We start from the raw sequence: 16,933 nt of genomic DNA, 5'->3' as shown, positions 1-16,933 counted from the left end.
TGTCACTGCCTTGGTGTTGTATGTATTAAGGGGCTGTTAAAGGGTAAATGAAACTCACCTGTAGCTTACATTTTGTTTCTTCCTGTTAGATCCAGAAAGCTGAAGAAGGACTGGAAGGGGAAGGGAGGAGGGGGGCTGGTTAAGCACTGTGTTCACTTGGCTGTCAGCAAAGTCTGCTGAACACTACTGAGAACAGCACTTAGTAGTTGTGTTATGCCACAGTAAGAAAACATTTTCGTCTTGATTTTTGCACTAATCATGTTCTTGCTCAAAAAGTAAATACTGAGGACACTTAATCTTAAGAAGGTAGCCTGTGGCTTTTTTTTTTTTTTTCCTTGGTTAGTAGAAAATATTAATTTTCATTTCCTTCTTTTAATCCTATGTCCTTAGCTGGTAGTTTGGTTCTTAGACTGCTCTTAACATAGAAAAGTGGGCCGCACTGAAGATGAGACCTAAAAAAGAACCAAATGAGCCCTGTGTCTGTATCGGATTTGCAGAAGCAGGGATGTTGCTTGAGACTTGTGACAAGAAATTAATTACACATGGTCTTGTAAACAATTCTAGGAAATCCCTCTTGAATATGTGAAGTTGAGTTTCCGTGGTTTTCCTTCAAAGCTGAAATAGCTGAAGTAGTGTAAGAGGGGAAAAAAGAAAAGTCTACTGTTCCAGAGGGTGTTAGATCCCATTTGGATGGGCCAACTACACCAAGGAATTGTAATGTTTACATTGGTAACAAGCAACTTGCCTTACTTTTCTAATAGAGGTTAACTGGCAAGAAAATAAAGCTTCCTGCTTGTCACCTGTGAAGGAAAGACGCCTTCTGGTCATATTCTGAAGGTGCTGTTTCAACAGTGGTGGTGTGCCTCTAAAGGTAAGACAGTAATGCATGGATGTAACATACTTGTGGTTGTGGAATGATACTTAGAAAATACTGCACTGTTTTTTACTCCACTTTAAAAAAAAAAATGTTTTTACTGTTTAATCACTGATGATTTGAGCTACATATAAAGTGATGACTAGAGATGAAAAGCTTTGAATTTTATTACCAGTTGTCATTTAACTTCTCAGTTTTAACACTTTAACAGAAGTAGGATAACGATCATAATTGGTGAAGTGATGAATATTTCACTTACTGTAAGCAACTTAATTTGAGCATGTTATTCTTGAAGATTAAAAAGTCTAACAAGTTTCGTTTCCAGTTTCAATAAATGCATAATGCCACCAGTCTGATTTGGGACGCCTGTCTGGATCTTGTCATGCCTCTCCATTCTAGAAGAGGCTTGTAATACTTTGAATATCTTATACGCCCTCTGTGAATTAGGTGCAGGCTTTGACAATTGCACTGACAAGATACTCGGGATGTTTTAGCATTTTGTGTCAAAGGGATTTCAAAACATCAGTCAACTGTAAATCATTGTGTGTAAATCCAGCCATCAGCCTAAGAATTGTTTCTGCCTCGGATACAGCCAGCTGTGGTAAGTTGGTTGAAATGTGGGAGATGCAGTGCTCTTGGGGATTTCTGAGGTTTTTCTCCAATGCAGTATCGTGAACATGGGCTCAGTGTTTATGTTCAGTCACTGAACACTTTGTTCAGTGGAGTTTGGGCTGCAAACAATTTTGATCTGAAAATGGGAGTTTAATGGCAGAAAGTCAAAGGATAAGTAACGGGTGGTACAGAAAAGGTACGTGGGTGTACGTAATGGTTCTGCAGTCTCATTACATTCTTACTAAATTTGTGTGTGTCAGACGGAAGGAGTAAAATGTCACACTGCTTGTGATGGATCTCGTCTTCTGGTTTCTACTCAAATCTTCTTTGAGTAGGCCGTAGATGTTTGAAGGCTGTAGATGTTTTTCTATTGTGCAAGGACATAAACCCGAACACCCACCGCTATGAGAGGACAATTGGAAACAAACAATGAAGGAGGGGAAGATTTTTTTTATACTCTGTTACACTGATCTAAGGAAAAAAAAAGATACAAGAAATGAGGATGGAAGTATCTGAATAAGTATTAACTGCTGTTATTTTTGTTCTTTCAAGTATAATTTTGACAGCTGCTTTTCTTTCCTCGTGCCTGAAACCAAAAAAGCAGGGGGTAGTATAATTACATAGATGCTGTTGTGATTCCACCAGTTAGCAAAACAAATGGCTCAGTTGTTGCTTCTTCCAAATTCATGGAAGATGTCTGAGATTTTTTTTTTGTGTGTGTGAAGGACAGTGTAAAAATTAGCTTTAATACGTAATACTGACTTGCCAGGCCACTAGTTTTTAGTGCCTATTTGAGCTTATTAAATGAAAAGAGTCTATTAAATACTTTTTAGTAATTTGTCAAATTATGTATCACATCTCATTATTATAGCTGTAAAACAATTGGCTTAGCCAACAATCAAGTCTATAAAAATAGGAACTCTTTGCTTTTGGACATGTATCAAAAATATTTGTGCTGTATAGGAATTAATTCTTGTTGCTAATTTAACTTTGCCATTTTTCCTTGCCTCTAACGTTTCTTTATGATCCTTTTATGTTGTTTTGCTGTGTGGGAGTTGTTGTGTGAACCCTGAGGCCAGTTTCCATTGCTAGTTCTTTAAAACAGCCCTGTACAGTGTCCCAGGGTACTAGTTCTAGATGCTGCTGTTTAAGAGGTACCGTGTAGCTTTTGACAAAGGCTAAGAGCATTAAAAAAAAAAAAAGACCTTAGTCTATGACAGAATAAATGTACATAGTAATTACATTTAATAACTGCTTATGTCTTTACACTTAGAGTTGCTGGTGTCATTTTTACAAAGTACACTGATGGGGGAAAGGCAACAAATACTTTTTACAAGGTAACATCTTTGGCCACAAAGTGCTCGGTTTGACAGTTAAATTCAGTTTGAGTATCCTTTTGTAATACATCCCTTTGTTGTAAGAGTTCTTACTCAATGCACAAGGACACAACTGTTCTGATAAGCTGTCAAACCAAAAATATGCATTGACCTGCTTATCTTATACATGAAAATCATTAATACTACTTAGTGACACTAGCATGGTCAAAGGCACTTCTTTTTTAATTGAGACCCAAGTCTGATTCTTTCTTTTGAGGCAGTTTTCTGTCTGTCTGTGAAACACTGGTATTTGTAACAACAGCTTTTCAAGCTTGCAGAAGTTCAGACTTCACCTGCGGAGGCATTGGTCCTACAGCTACAACCAGCCTGAAGAAATGTCTGAGGTAAACAGCTCATCCTTGCACAAGGATTTTGGCTTTCTAAATTCTACCTTAAATATTGATATTTGCAGAAGTTTATTTTTCAAAGCACTGACTGATGAATAAATCAGTTGCTTGAGAGGAGGTCACTGTAATAGGACTGGTATTACTTTTTATAGCACCAGAACTAACCTTTGGTTAATGTGTCAACTGTCTTATGGTTGACCTGCCACTGTAATTTTGAGGGAAGCAGATGTTTAGTATTAGGAGTATTCCAGTTAACATAAAGCTCAATTTTCAAAATTGAGCATAAATAGCATTTTAAAATAACTGCTGCCCTTAAGACTGGGAAATTGTACTATAACAGTGTGGCATTAACTGTGCAACTCAGAATAAGCATTGTTCGAATACCATTTGTCCTGTGGTCCATTGTTAAACTTACTCAAGTCCAATTTTATACAAACCGAGGCATTTTTGTGTTGTGAGTAACCATGGGTGTAGAAGGTTACCCAGAACTCTTTCTGTAGAATTTAATAATCCCCCTTTTCCTGGAAAGGACAAGTTATTGTTTAGAAAATTTACATGCAGGACATTGAAATACTCAAATCAAACTACAGGATTGCCATAAAACTTATTCACCTGTATGCCTTAGAAAAAGCAGTGTCTTATAACTTCTTCCTCTTCTATGTAAAATTTTTTAGCATCTTTCCTGGCTCTTAGAACACTTCATGACTAGCAAAAGGAATAATTAGTTTTCTAAATTGCATTTTGATACTTGAAAATGCATATCATATGCTTTTAAGCATTGACAGTTTGAAATCTGGCAATTCAACTTAGAGAAAAAGTTGAGACTTCTGAAAGATTAATACCTGAGTGCAGAACTTCCTATTCTACAGCTGAGTAAGTAAACTAAATATTCAGTGAGAGTTGTGTGAAATGAAACTGTACAAAAAGAGCACAGAAAAGGTTCAGTAAAGCACAGCAGAATGCCTGGGTACAGTGAGGTTGTGGGCCACCCTTCAGGCACCAATTACTGTCCCTCTTGCAAAATCAAAAAGCAACTGACAAATTATGTACTCAAGGTTTCCTTAATTGAGCAGCTGGCAGATCTCTTTGTGAATGCAGCATAAGAAATCCACATAAGAAGCTCCTCCATAAATACTCTTGTCTTCTACCAGGAACTGTCGGAAAAGGATCTCTGGCTGTTCCCGCTGTTTCACTATCATCAGCTGAAAAGAGGTAAATAAATATATTTAGGATACAGTCATGCTAAATGCTAGTACCACTTTTCTGTATCTATTATGCCCTACCAAGGCGGGGGGGGAACACATTAATAAATCCCCACATTTCAGTAGCTGTGTTTAAGAACACAGAAGCGAGACTTGCATGCAGCCAACAGCTAGTGCAAAGTAAGGTTTGCACAGTGAAAACGGTGACCTTCAGACTGCCTATCTCTGAAAACTGCCTTGGATGGAGAACTAGGTACATTTGAGGTACTTGGCCCTAGAAGGCATGCTGGAACTCCCTGGCGTACAGGGCCATTCCTGGTATGTAAAGCCTTGTACAGCTACAGAGAAGTTTCATCAAAGCTTGTCCTGTTCTGTTCAGCAGCTGTGAGGAACCAGTTGAGGCAGACAAGTCTTACCTTCATGGTGTAGGGCTTTTGGCTCTGGATGTGCTCCATTATTGACTTAACCTTCTTAGAGTATGGATTGTCCAGGTCAGGCAGTAATGTCTGTTAGAAGTGAAGCAGTGCAGGTTGTTATATTCCAGTTGCATCTCTTACAAATTCATACAAGACCAGTTGCTGATATTTATGATGTGACTTACTGTGCATTTCATTCTAAACTGGGAAGTGCCACCTCTTCCACAAAACCTTGTAGAGTAATTCATCTGTCTATAACGCATTTTTCAGTTTGAAGTAATCGCAGTGTTAAAATTCATTATCAGGAGACACTTTGGCTATTACCAAGTGCTTTGTTCCTGCCTGAGCAATACATATTCAATAGGATTTTAGTATCTGTCATAGTGAAAGTTTAAGATACTTTGAAAGCTTCTCTTTTGTAATTACTCAAAGGGTAAAAGCTTACTACAGTTTTTTGTATTGCTTTTGGTGTCTTAATACCTTCTGCTGGTCACCTGTTTCTGCTTTTAGCTGAATGATGAATGCTGAAAATCCCTGTCACTGGTCTCTGAGTAGCATAAATCATAAAGTCTGAAAAACTTGACTAAACCAGTCTTTTGGTTTAGTCAAAAATTTGACTAAACCACTCTTCATATACTCACAGCTTCTGTGCTGATGTGTGCAAAGGATGGCACATTGAAAAGCCCCTGGATGAGTTCTGGGGGTGTGCTGACCCCCAGCCACAGGAACATGCTCAGACCATTGGCCAGAATGAAGGCACCTCCTTCTGAGAGACGTTCCTCAGAGCAGCGGACAGCAGCTGGGAAAGCGTCACTCTTCAGATCTAGGCTGTGCTGTGGGACAAAAGTCAGAGTTGCAAACCTGGTGATTTTAAGGTAACTGATGCTCCAACTAGACACTAAGAAAAAGTAAAGATAAAAAGTTTATCATGCCTTAGTGGTTCCTTTCCAGATGACAGGAATATAGAGAGAGAGCAGTCACACTTTTGTCAGTTTACACATTGCATGCTAAGGAAGACTTCCCCACAGTATAAAGATGCTTGCATACCAGTGCTGAGCTTTAATAAAGCAGGCACCTTTCCTTAAGCCTGGGCAAAAATCTTGTTAAAAGTACAGCATCTTACTAAAAGTAAGACAGCATTAAGACATCTTAGTAAGACATCTTACTAAAAGTAAGATGCTGCTGTCAAGCTGCTTACCCATTTACTTTAAACTAGAGTTTCTGCCCTCCCTCCTTAAATTAGTTCAGCTATTTTTATCAGCTAGCAACTACATCACTGTACAAATACAGTCCAGCTTGGTCATATAACACTTGCCTAGCACAAAGAAAATCTGCATCTGTACAATGTAAAACATCACAGCACACTGAAAGCCATCTCACTGAAAATGAACAGATGTGCAGGCAGCACACTTACAATTGGCAGAAGCTGGGGGTAGAAGAAGAGCTGGGTGTCAGCCACTCCCATGGCCATGACCAGCTGCTGATGGTAAGCTCTCTCATCAGTTGGAATTTCTGGTCTGCTAACAAGCACACAGCTCTTGAGCAGGCAGTTCATGTACACTGGCAGCACCTTCATCGCGTCTGGAAGGATGAGCTGAGGGGCAGGGAAGATGTGTTGTTTAGTGTATCTCATGTGCTTTCAAACATACAACTGCTTAATTCTTTTCTTTGATTTAAAAAAATAGGAGGGGAAATATAGGTCTAGATATCTCACAGGTATTGTCTCTAACATTTGGTCTTCACTGAGACTAAGTGATTTATTGCCCAGACTTGGGATTCTTAGAAGCACATTACATGGTATGTAAAAGCCTAATTGGAAAATACAGCTTAGAGAAGACCAAAGGAAAATAATAACCTCTAAATGGAATGCCTCCGAGATTGGTGGGAGTGCTGCAGCCTCGCTATTAACTTCAGCATTTATATAGAAAATAGCCAATCGTTATTCAGAAAAGTAGGAAAAATGCCACCTCTTCCAGCAATCTTTTGAAGTGCCTCAAAAGCTGGAAAATATGTGGCGATATCTTGGGAGTTGTAAGAAAAATTCAGGTTTAAAGGTTTATAGGATTGGAGTTTAGTCCATCCAACTTTGGATCTTTTTTTGAATTGGGAAAGTACTTTTTTTTCCAGAAACAGTTGCTGAAATAATTTGAAAGCACCTTATTCAGTAAACTTCCCCCCCAGTACTCTCTCTATATATATAAAGAGGGAACTGATGATTACTACATTTCAAAGAATTTTCAACTAGCATGGAATAAAAGTAACCATGTTTACAGAGCTTCTTACTACTGTTTGGTAACAGTTAAAAAAAAAAAAAAAAAAAGGGGGGGGGGAAGTTGTTGAATTGTATTTTAATCACTGTGGATTTTTTTCCCTAGGAGTATGGTCCCATCTGGACATCGGGTATTTATCCCTCCAGCAGTCTTTGAGAGCGCTACACATAAATTCAGATTGTTTACTGAGTTACAATGCTATTTTCAACTTTGACAACAGTCTTAATTGTCAAAAATCAAAATGCCTTTTCTTTTTTTTTTTTTTAAACAGTGTAAGAAGAAAAATAAAAACTTTTGTTGTGAACTAGCATATGATTTCAGCAGGAAGAAAACCAGCTGTCTCATCTGTCTGGTATGAGCATGGTAATCAGCTTCCTCACTGGCACTGCCATTTGTCCCAGAACAGCCTCCATATGCTGCAATTGCTACCATTGAATCAAACCTGCCATTAATTAGACTTGAAAGAAGATGAAAAAAGGAGAAGTATGTCCTGCAGTTTCCCTTTCTGGCACTGCTGACATTGCAGGGGTGGTTGTTCCTCTGCTGCAATAGCCTAACTTAGGCAGGGGCATCCTCACCTGGCTTACTGCTGATGGGCTGGCACAGTTCTTGCGGTAACACGCCAGCATGTGAGCTGTCTGATTGACCAGGATCTCTCTGACTGTCTTCAGGGGTTGGCTTAGAATAGCTTTAAAAGCTACAAATACAGAAGAACAAAAGAGTATGTTAATAACAGACACGCTTTTAGAGTATCCACATTTTGCTAGTTTTTAATTAGTTTTTAATATAGTAAAACTTACCTTTCTGAGTCCCTTTTCAGTCTTTCCTGTATCATTTTAGAGGATGCCTATTAATCTTCACAAAGAAAGGCCTATACACTTTCGTGCATTACCTGTTTCTAGCTACCTTCCCCAGAATTATTTTTATGGCATGTATATCTGAATACATAATCTAGTTCTCTTTTCTACTTTGTAACAGAGTTGCAAGTTGCTGAGGCTTGGAACAGCAAGTTACAAAACACAATTTCCCACTAGGCAATCACTTCATCTCTCCTACCTTCCTCTTCTTCCACCCCTAGAGAAAGCAAAAACGAAACAAAACCAATCTGCTATAACTTTACCTGACTTAGCAAAGAAGTTGATAAGTGCGTCAGTCTCGCAAGTCTTGTAGACATCAGCTAACTGGGAGCTACAGTTTAAACCAATATTGTGTATGCGCAGTCTTCTTTGTCCACTTATTGATGTGTAAAGGACAGCACACTGCAACAGATAAGCCAATTACCATTCATTTTAAGTTTAAAACAAAAAGTCAGTCCTCAAAGTGTCCATTGTGTAAGAGCCACCACTTTGTGCATCAAAGGCATGTAATTACTCCCAAGGACAGCCCAGCCTAGTAGTGCCGCTTCAGCATTAACTAACTAGAAAAACACCATACCTGTACATTTTGTGGAAGTAGATTAGACATGTAAATGCATTATAAAAATTATTAGCCTTAAAAGTATGTGTGTCATAAAAGTATACAAATACATGACTGATTGAAAGGATTATTACTCTCTCATTTGCTACATACTGATGGTATCATCTGAAAACAAGAGACCACTGATTGAAAATTTGTAAAGCATGTTATCAGCAACAGCAACACAAAAACTTAGTGATCTTGAAAAGTGAAGGGGGTCTTCTTACATGAATAAATTGCTTATGAAGTGACATGAAATCCTTCTAACCCCACCCCTGTATCTCATCCCTTCCACTGACTTATATATTAAAATTGGAGGGATTATTTAAGAATTTGCTTATGATGCCAATTCTGCTTTAATGTATCGTTAGCATTTCGGGAAACCCATTTCCAAGTATGAAAAGTAAAGGAACTGAGCTCAGGCTTTCCTGACTACTAACATTTTGCTGGCACACGCTCATTTCGTAGCACCGCAATCAAAAAAGAATCTCGTCATCATCTACAGCTACAAACTGAAGTCTGCAAGGCAAATACCAACTGCAGTTGACTGCAGTCAGGCATGCACTGGATCTGCTGCATGTCTCTGTCACAGGGAAGCCAGGTAAACACAACATCTACATGGCACGCACTTTTCCTGTCAATGCTGCAGCACTGCTTCATGAAGTGATGGCAGACATACCAAAATGGATGTTCCACAGTACTGTTTTTGTGCAAGGATTAACTGCTAGCCTATGAAGGGTATTTATAGGGGCAAGATAAAAGCTAAGCAGAGCAGAAATGAACGCTCAGATAATTCCATAGCTTAAGTAAGTTCAAAACCTTGCAAGCTGTAACATTTTCTGCTGTTAATAAAAGAAAAATGTCATGACAAAATACCTAGAACAGTAAATGGCAATGTTGCATTATCTGCTGATGGTTGGGGCACATCTTTTCTTAGGCACAGGCATATCACAAGTGTTGGCAAGTAAGCAGAGAAATGCCAGTTTTAATTATTGCCTAATCTGCATTTCCAGGAACTATTACTGAGGCATGCCCTATTGCAGAATAAGAAGGGAAGCACAGACCTCTTGAGTTTCGGAACAGCAAGTTATGGCATTGCAAGTTCGCAATCTTTGGCTTACCTTATTAGTGGTACTATGACATCAGAGTCTGTGCAAGCTGTACCTTCCTCCCCTCAGTGCCTCGGCATAACGTCTTTTTTATTATTATGGCTGCAGTAGTTCTTACTCTCAATTTCAAGACATGGTATGTCATTAAGTTGTTTTTTTTTTTTTACCTGAATTAAAGCGCCACTGTCTTCATTCAGTTTGTCATCGTGTTTGAACTCTACTGTCACTGCCTTGTCACAGTCAACTGCTGCCATTTCTACATCTGTGGTGTTGTTCATGTAAATGGCACCAAAGAAGTCAGTAGCCCTGAAGCCTGTAGCCAGATTAAAACAAAAAATATATTATTTTATTTAAAAATCACAAGTGACATTATTTTGTGACTTCTTTTTTGGTCATTCAATTTTGCTTACTAAAATGTGAACCATTTCCCCTCATGCGTGTGCAACCTCAGTCAACACCTTCTGTGAGGACAAGCTGTTCACTGTTCTGATGGGCCATGAAGAGGTGCTATGGCTCAGAGACACCCAGAACCTTTTGCACTGTTCACCTGGCTGTTTTGTGTGTCTGTATTTCTCAAATACTTGCATTTGAGGCAAGAATGATTGGTTGAGAAGTAAGAACATTAATTTAATTTGAAATAACGAAAGAATATGCAAGTGTCCAGCAACAACACCCTCTTTTGTACAACTTATTTGCATTTCAGGATGCATGCATAGTGATCAGAAACCTTAATCGTATTTGCAGGTATATACAGTAAGGGCACACTCATTTTACCAGTCTATACTGTTCAAAAGGTACATAATGAAGTTAAAACAGGAAGCTTGATGTTACAAGTGATCTGTAGAGCACTTCAGCACTGTGTTATTTACAGTTATATATTCTCACATGCATTCATATTTATTTTCATTCCCAACGGTACTGTTACCTGTACTTGTCCGAACCCTCATTATTGCATCAAAGCCGGTCTTTTTTTCTACGTCCTTCCTGAGGTCGGTGAGGAACTGGGGGCTATCAGAACTGAGCTGAAAGTGTAAAGCACAAGTTGCAGTTCACCAAGGGGTGGCAGCAAACCAGCAGAAATCCAGCACTCCCTCAGCCTGCTGTGAACTCTGCCCCTGCCCTCACCCCCCATCAAATCTTTTCACAAGTAACATCTCTTCTCTTAAAAATGGCAAGAAATGCCAGTTGCTGTTTTATTAACAGAAACAAAGATGTGCAAGTATCCACTGTTAATTCATCTCTAAGCTTGGTCAAGCAGGATTCCTTTCAATCAAACCTGTTTCCAGTAACATCCATCCTTGCACCTACCCTTGACAGGCTAGATGGGATTTTGTGGTACAGCTTTAATAATTAGTTTTGTTCACTTAGCAAAAACTGGTTTTGCAGATCAGCTGATGACACGGAGAGAATCCCCTATTCCACATGAAAATTCACATGAAATTTTAAACAAGTGTTGTATACAATTTCTTTGCCTTTTTTTTTTTTTTTTTTGGGGGGGGGGGGGGGGGAGTAGTGTCTTTATCATAAGCATTTTGAACTGTAAATGCAGGAGTAATTAACTACCCTGCTCAGATGTCACCATATGTAGGTAAGCAGGTTTAATTTTAAGATACCAACCAACTTATGCAGAAGTAAAATTACAGTCTCAATATATTTATTTGCGCCTGATCTGCTGTTTCTACATTTTGAATTTTATCCCCTGGGGTCTATAAATAATTTTTCTAGAGTTGCTCTACATTTACGCTGTCAAAGCATGCTTTGAAATAAAAGCAACCAGTCCCCAGGTGTTACTATCTGATTGGTAGGAAACTCGCATCACTTACCTGGAAATTGTTGTACTTGTACAATGTTCCTCCAGTGTACATTGTGACAAGACCCAGGGAGGCTATGTCCACGTACTGATTTGGGAAGAGGAACAAATTCACGCAGCAGCCGTTAGCCACACAATCTCTGGCTAAAGTCTCATAATAATTTACTTGAGGCTGGAAGAGTGTCTGCACAGAATTAAAAAAAATACAAATGTGATAACATTAGATACTGTTGGTAGACAATCACAATCCAAATACCAGAATGAAAAATAAAAACGAGACATGGATTTGATTGTAATGATGTTGCCCCTGCTCATACATTCTATCACCACATATATGCATTGAAAACTCAGTCTGTTCTTGTAGAACTAAATCACACCTTGCAGGTAGCAAAGGCTCTTGGAAGGTGGAATTATTTGCAGCTGGTTGATTTCCTTTACTGATGGGTGTTGCTGCCTGGCCCATACTTTAGCCTCATAGTTCTCGTAGGGCCAATCCCTATATGTTTATACCTAAATCATCAGGGCACAGTGTAACATGGGAGTATTATATATTTAAACAACAATTCTTTGTAAAAGAAAAGAAGTGAAAAAGACCAAGGCTCTACTAGAGGAATTTAGTGTAATAGCAGTCTCCTGTGAACTCCAAGTAGAAAATACCTTTTCTTTATCTGTATTGAGTAGTTTTTTGTCATCTCTGTTTCTCAGCTTCCCTGGTGCTTCCGCAGTTGGCAATGAAGAATGGAAGATAAACAATTTTCCAGCACATTCTGCAGCCTGTTGCAAAGACACCATATTGACATTTATTCTATTACTCAGATATACAAGCCTAATTTTCATTCATATGCTGTGGTATCTCTAAGAACAGTGCAAACCTTCTGCAAAAGTTCTTCAGAGCCAAACCATTCATTTAGTCTTTACACTTGATGGAAGTGAAATCCCAAAACAAACTGGGAATTTTGTGTCAGTAAATAACTCAGTCTAACACAGATCCTTTGGACGATGCACCGGTACAGTAATTCCTACATGGGACACTAAAATCTTGGTGGGCAAAACTAGAAGTACCTCTCCTAGAGACATTTTAGTTAGATACAAGCATTATGCAGCAAGCAACAAGGATAAAAGGTTAAAAAAATACTGCTTCTTCAGTGTGGGTGCACTGTTATCCACTGTATTTTTAGAGAAGAATAACAATTACATTCCTGGACTAGATTCCACATTTAAACTACACTAAAATGTAGAGCATCAAAACTTGTGATTAACATTGACTCTTGTCACTAAGAAATAAAGTAAAAGCTGCTTTTACTCAAGTTTTCAATTGTTATCTAGAACTCTAATGAGGCCATAGGATTTGCAAACTGGGACGGCAAACTGCTGACAAAAACCCTTCAATTCCAAAGAAGGGAATAGCAACGGTAGCCATACCACAAGCATCTTTGTACTGCTAACAAGCTCTTCCACCAAAATTTACAAAATCCAGTTTTTCACTTGATATTGAGACAGTTAATAGGAATGAAAACTGGTTAGTCTTCAGAATTCTAAATCCTTAAGCACTGAAGAAGTTGGGTGAAGGTGAAAGGAAGGAAGGAGGCATTTACCCTTTTCCTGCTCCAGGCTTAACCACACATCTAGTTTAAAAATGTAATACCTGAGAGTACTGACACAAATGGGCTTTGGTACTCTTTCCCCTCCAGATCTTAATATATCCACAAGATACTCCACATTTCAAAATAAGCCATGGCATTCTTCTGGGAAAACTAGGAATTTGCTAACTATGGCAGAAACGCAATCAAAGACACTATCTTACTTTTAACAGAGCTGAATCTCACCTGTAATAGCACGGTTACCTTTAATCATGAATGCCAATTTCAGTTACTCTTAAAAGTAGTCTCTAAAGAACGCAAGATTGAGTTACCGCCATACACATCAAGAATTACTAACACTGCTTTTGACAATGTGTCCAAGATGCATATACAATTTCTAAAGATTTATGAATCTCAAAGAAGAATATATTTTATTCTTCTCAGATTAGTTATTTTCTTGAACACATGTATACGCGTATTAATGATTCCCAGGGAGCATCCTTGCAACTTATAACTTTAAAATACTAGTTAAATAAGAAGTTTATTTGAGAAGTGTTTTTATAGGAACAACATCAAAAGGAAATTTACATTTATGGGTGTTAAGTTTGTTTTGTAGAAGTCAAATACTGGGAAAGAACATCTTGATAGAAGTGGTAACCAAATGTATAAATATTTTGCACACATACATTCTACTACGAGTAAGAAGAAAACAAGTATCAGTTACATATTTAAGAAATGGGATTTGAGAGATGCTGTACAATTTTGGCTCAATATATCTACTCAGTTTGAGCTCACAGATAAATCAATCTGTGTCATTCTTTTAATTGGCAACGCTCCACAGAAATGCCAGCATTTCAAGGGATATCCCTGACATACAGCAAGTTACTTAGATGCATCTAGAAGTCTGTACAAACATCCCGAGTTATCTATTAGTTATATTAATTATACTGTAGTGACTAAACACCTTATCTCTTAAATGCTGAATAAGAAACCAAACTGGTCTTTTCCAACTTAAGTGATTCTATGACTGGTTTCCCTCAATAAGGAGAATCTGGAAATAGATGTTACACTTGTCAGTTCTTTCTAAACAAAAGGAATTCAAAGGTGCTGTTACAATAATGGGACATCAGTGCTGGAAACAATCAGTGATTTTTTATTTTTTTTTCTAATTTCCCATTATGATTTGTAGAAGGATTTGGCACTGGTCTTTAGCAAGCTATAGGTTATCATGCCTTGTTCTAATTAAAGAACTACTTTGACAGAGAGGAACATTGTAACCTTTAGTGCCTCCATGCCAGCCTGGATAACAGGAGCAAAGATGGTCTCACTCTCATTAGTGTCTGCAAACATCTCTGGAATCTGGTCCAACAAACTATGAAAGAAGAAAGGTTCAGTGTCTCAACTGGTTAGCATATTTGGGATAATCCCCAAAAATGTGACATACCAAGTCTTCATAGAGGAATTTCTTTTCCATGCAAGTTTATACTTAAAAATTTTGATTTCTTAGGATTCCAGCCGGAATAAAATTAAACATGAATTTTAGAATTCTATTGAAATGCATTATTTCAAAGCTGGTAACATAAAGGAACATGCATTAAATCAAAAATAGCTAAAAATAAAGGAGTTCAGGTATGGATAAAGACTTAATAGTCTTTAGATCATACCTAGGCATACATCACATATATAGAAGGAAAACCAGGAAAAACATTCAACATGGCACAAAGCCACAACTTGCCCTCCCACTTCAGACAAAGCAGAGCTGAAGATGCCTGGCTCACAGCTCGTCTAAACAGGCTTTCAAATTCAGCACTGCAAGTTGCTGCTACCACTTTTGTTTCTCCTCAAATGTGGAAATGCAGGACTTGGCGCATCTGCTGACTTGTAAAGCATTTCAGCAAATCCACGCATCCTCCAAAACCCTGTAACACACCTGACTAAAGGGGAAAATGTCTATTCTAAGCATTCAGCTCTTATTCAGATATGGAATTGTTGTACTTTACTTGTTAACAACAGATCGTGATTCCTGAAAGTCAACAAGGAAACCATCCAGCAAAGGAACAAAAACTTCTCCAACATCCGAGACCACCATCATCTGAGGCTGAGCTAAGTTGCTTTTTACATTAAAGAAGTGGAGGACCTTGTTATAAGTGACAAAACCAACTCGAATTGCTGAGGATTCTTCTTGCTCTTCTCTGTGAGAAAAACAAAAAAAAAGTGGTTAAAATTCTGAAACTCTGGCCTTGCAATAAGAGCATTACTTTGAAATGCGGGGCTGCTTTCAGATCATTATCTGTACTGGGAGCAACAAAGCAAACAACCAAACAGATGTAATTGTCCCAGTCTTTGCCTCCAGTCAAATTAAAACAACCTGATTAAATCAACTGTTGTAATTTTATTTTTTAATATATATCTTAAAGTCAACCCTATCAACTGTGCATCCCATTCAAGCAGGCTAGAGAATGTAAGATAAAGAATAGACTATATCTTCAAAACATGGAAAAGAGGTAACAGGACAATCCTTTACAATCAGAAAATCAGCTTTATTTAGAATACACTGTAATTCAGTGACACTAATGATCAGTGCCTTGAGAGAGCAGTTACTAGGCTTCAATAATGTCTGAGGCACTGAAGCCTGAAAGTCACCAATCTTCTGCTTTGGCAGGACTGCTTTTAAGCAGCAAAAGGTCTTGGATCCCTCATAACTGTGCATCATACAGGAAGTGTACTGTAGAAATTTTTTGTTATTCCTGCTGTGTTCCCAGGCCAGCTAAAGCTCACAAACTGCTGCTGCGAGCTACACCTCACCTGCAAGAACACTGTGAGCAGTGAGCTCAGGAGCTCTTTTGCAGGAGGTAACTCCCCTAAGCACTAGCTAGTGTGTCATTAGTAGCAGCATCATTAATAAAACTAGTGAGACCGGGTTTGCAGCCCTAAGTTTATTACGTCAAATTCCAAAAATCAGTCTTAATTACTTCTAAAATAGCACATTCTCTTGGTTTTACAAGCTTCACTTAAAACCTTGAGCTTGGGAGGGAAACGATTTTTCACGTCTACGATCTTTAACACGCATGTCAATAAAGAATGCTAAGCCACCATTCCTGTTTTGTGGAAACCGCTGGATGAGAAAGGAGCTACTTTTGATTTAAAACAAACCAATATTCTATATGAACACATTCTGTAAAGAAGCATTTTAAATAATCTCTCTGAGATCCTCTTACTCACATAGATGCATCCTTTCTGAATGCAAGTCTCTAATCACTCCTAGCAATCAGACACTACTATTTTCTAAGTAACGTGATTAACAGGGAGCATTCAGGACAAGTTATTCCTAACTTCAGGCACATACAGCACTTTCCTACTTCAAGGAGCAATAGCCGCATCATCCTACTGGTTCCAATGCTGTTACACAGCAGGTATGTGGGACAATTTCATCAGACACTGCTCCTTACAGTGTGGCAGTGTACACTATACAATGTGATTTCTTCTATCATTGTTTCAAAGGTCACTTGTCAAACACAGCAGCTGATTGCCTGTATGGCTAACACACTTAGTTCTTTTTAGTGTCTCAGAATGAGATGTCTGAATCAAATGCACTCAAATGTTTTTAAGTTATATGTCTAAAAAATCATACTGGTACAAATAGCCTGATTTTCTGAGGTCAAGAGCAGAATTTCTGTAAACACATTTCTCTATTTATCTAAACAGAGAATTAGTATTCTGGTTTAGAACATCTAAATTTGAAAGTGCCTGCCCTAAAACTTCTAGCAAGCAAATAATATGTTTGCTGCTGTGCTGCAAATCTGCAGAAGCATAAAGCCCTTTTAACACAAAGTAGCTAGACACCTAACTTAATCCATTATTTGCTAGCTTTAATTTCTCAGC

The 16,933-nt window shown here is 38.2% G+C and overlaps 1 protein-coding gene and 1 long non-coding RNA gene across 7 annotated transcripts in view; one reads left to right on the top strand and one right to left on the bottom strand.

Annotated features, from left to right (window-relative positions):
* Window positions 1-30: 30 nt before the first annotated feature.
* Window positions 31-16,933, bottom strand: part of LOC309877530 (protein transport protein Sec24D-like) — a 54,355-nt gene continuing 37,452 nt past the window's right edge. For all 6 annotated transcript variants that reach the window (XM_082758952.1, XM_082758956.1, XM_082758953.1 and 3 more), the window contains 12 exons: window positions 15,052-15,243; window positions 14,330-14,423; window positions 12,129-12,245; window positions 11,485-11,655; window positions 10,587-10,683; window positions 9,829-9,974; window positions 8,218-8,356; window positions 7,676-7,794; window positions 6,242-6,421; window positions 5,469-5,660; window positions 4,828-4,917; window positions 31-4,411 (listed from right to left, as the gene is read on the bottom strand). In XM_082758952.1, the coding sequence (XP_082615078.1) occupies window positions 4,271-4,411; window positions 4,828-4,917; window positions 5,469-5,660; window positions 6,242-6,421; window positions 7,676-7,794; window positions 8,218-8,356; window positions 9,829-9,974; window positions 10,587-10,683; window positions 11,485-11,655; window positions 12,129-12,245; window positions 14,330-14,423; window positions 15,052-15,243 (1,678 nt within the window). In that variant the 3' untranslated portion in view covers window positions 31-4,270. The remainder of the gene's footprint in view (window positions 4,412-4,827; window positions 4,918-5,468; window positions 5,661-6,241; window positions 6,422-7,675; window positions 7,795-8,217; window positions 8,357-9,828; window positions 9,975-10,586; window positions 10,684-11,484; window positions 11,656-12,128; window positions 12,246-14,329; window positions 14,424-15,051; window positions 15,244-16,933) is intronic.
* On the top strand, window positions 4,284-15,132 carry LOC309877532. Its single transcript, XR_014317374.1, has 4 exons — window positions 4,284-4,421; window positions 5,471-5,702; window positions 7,369-7,449; window positions 15,065-15,132. It is a non-coding gene; the product is annotated as an uncharacterized lncRNA (long non-coding RNA).

Source organism: Aythya marila, assembly GCF_965140915.1.
Source record: "Aythya marila genome assembly, chromosome: 4".
In the NCBI taxonomy this organism is placed as follows: Eukaryota; Metazoa; Chordata; class Aves; order Anseriformes; family Anatidae; genus Aythya; species Aythya marila.
The sequence above is the reverse complement of the archived record's forward strand: the minus strand, read 5'-3'. Positions and strand labels throughout refer to the sequence as shown.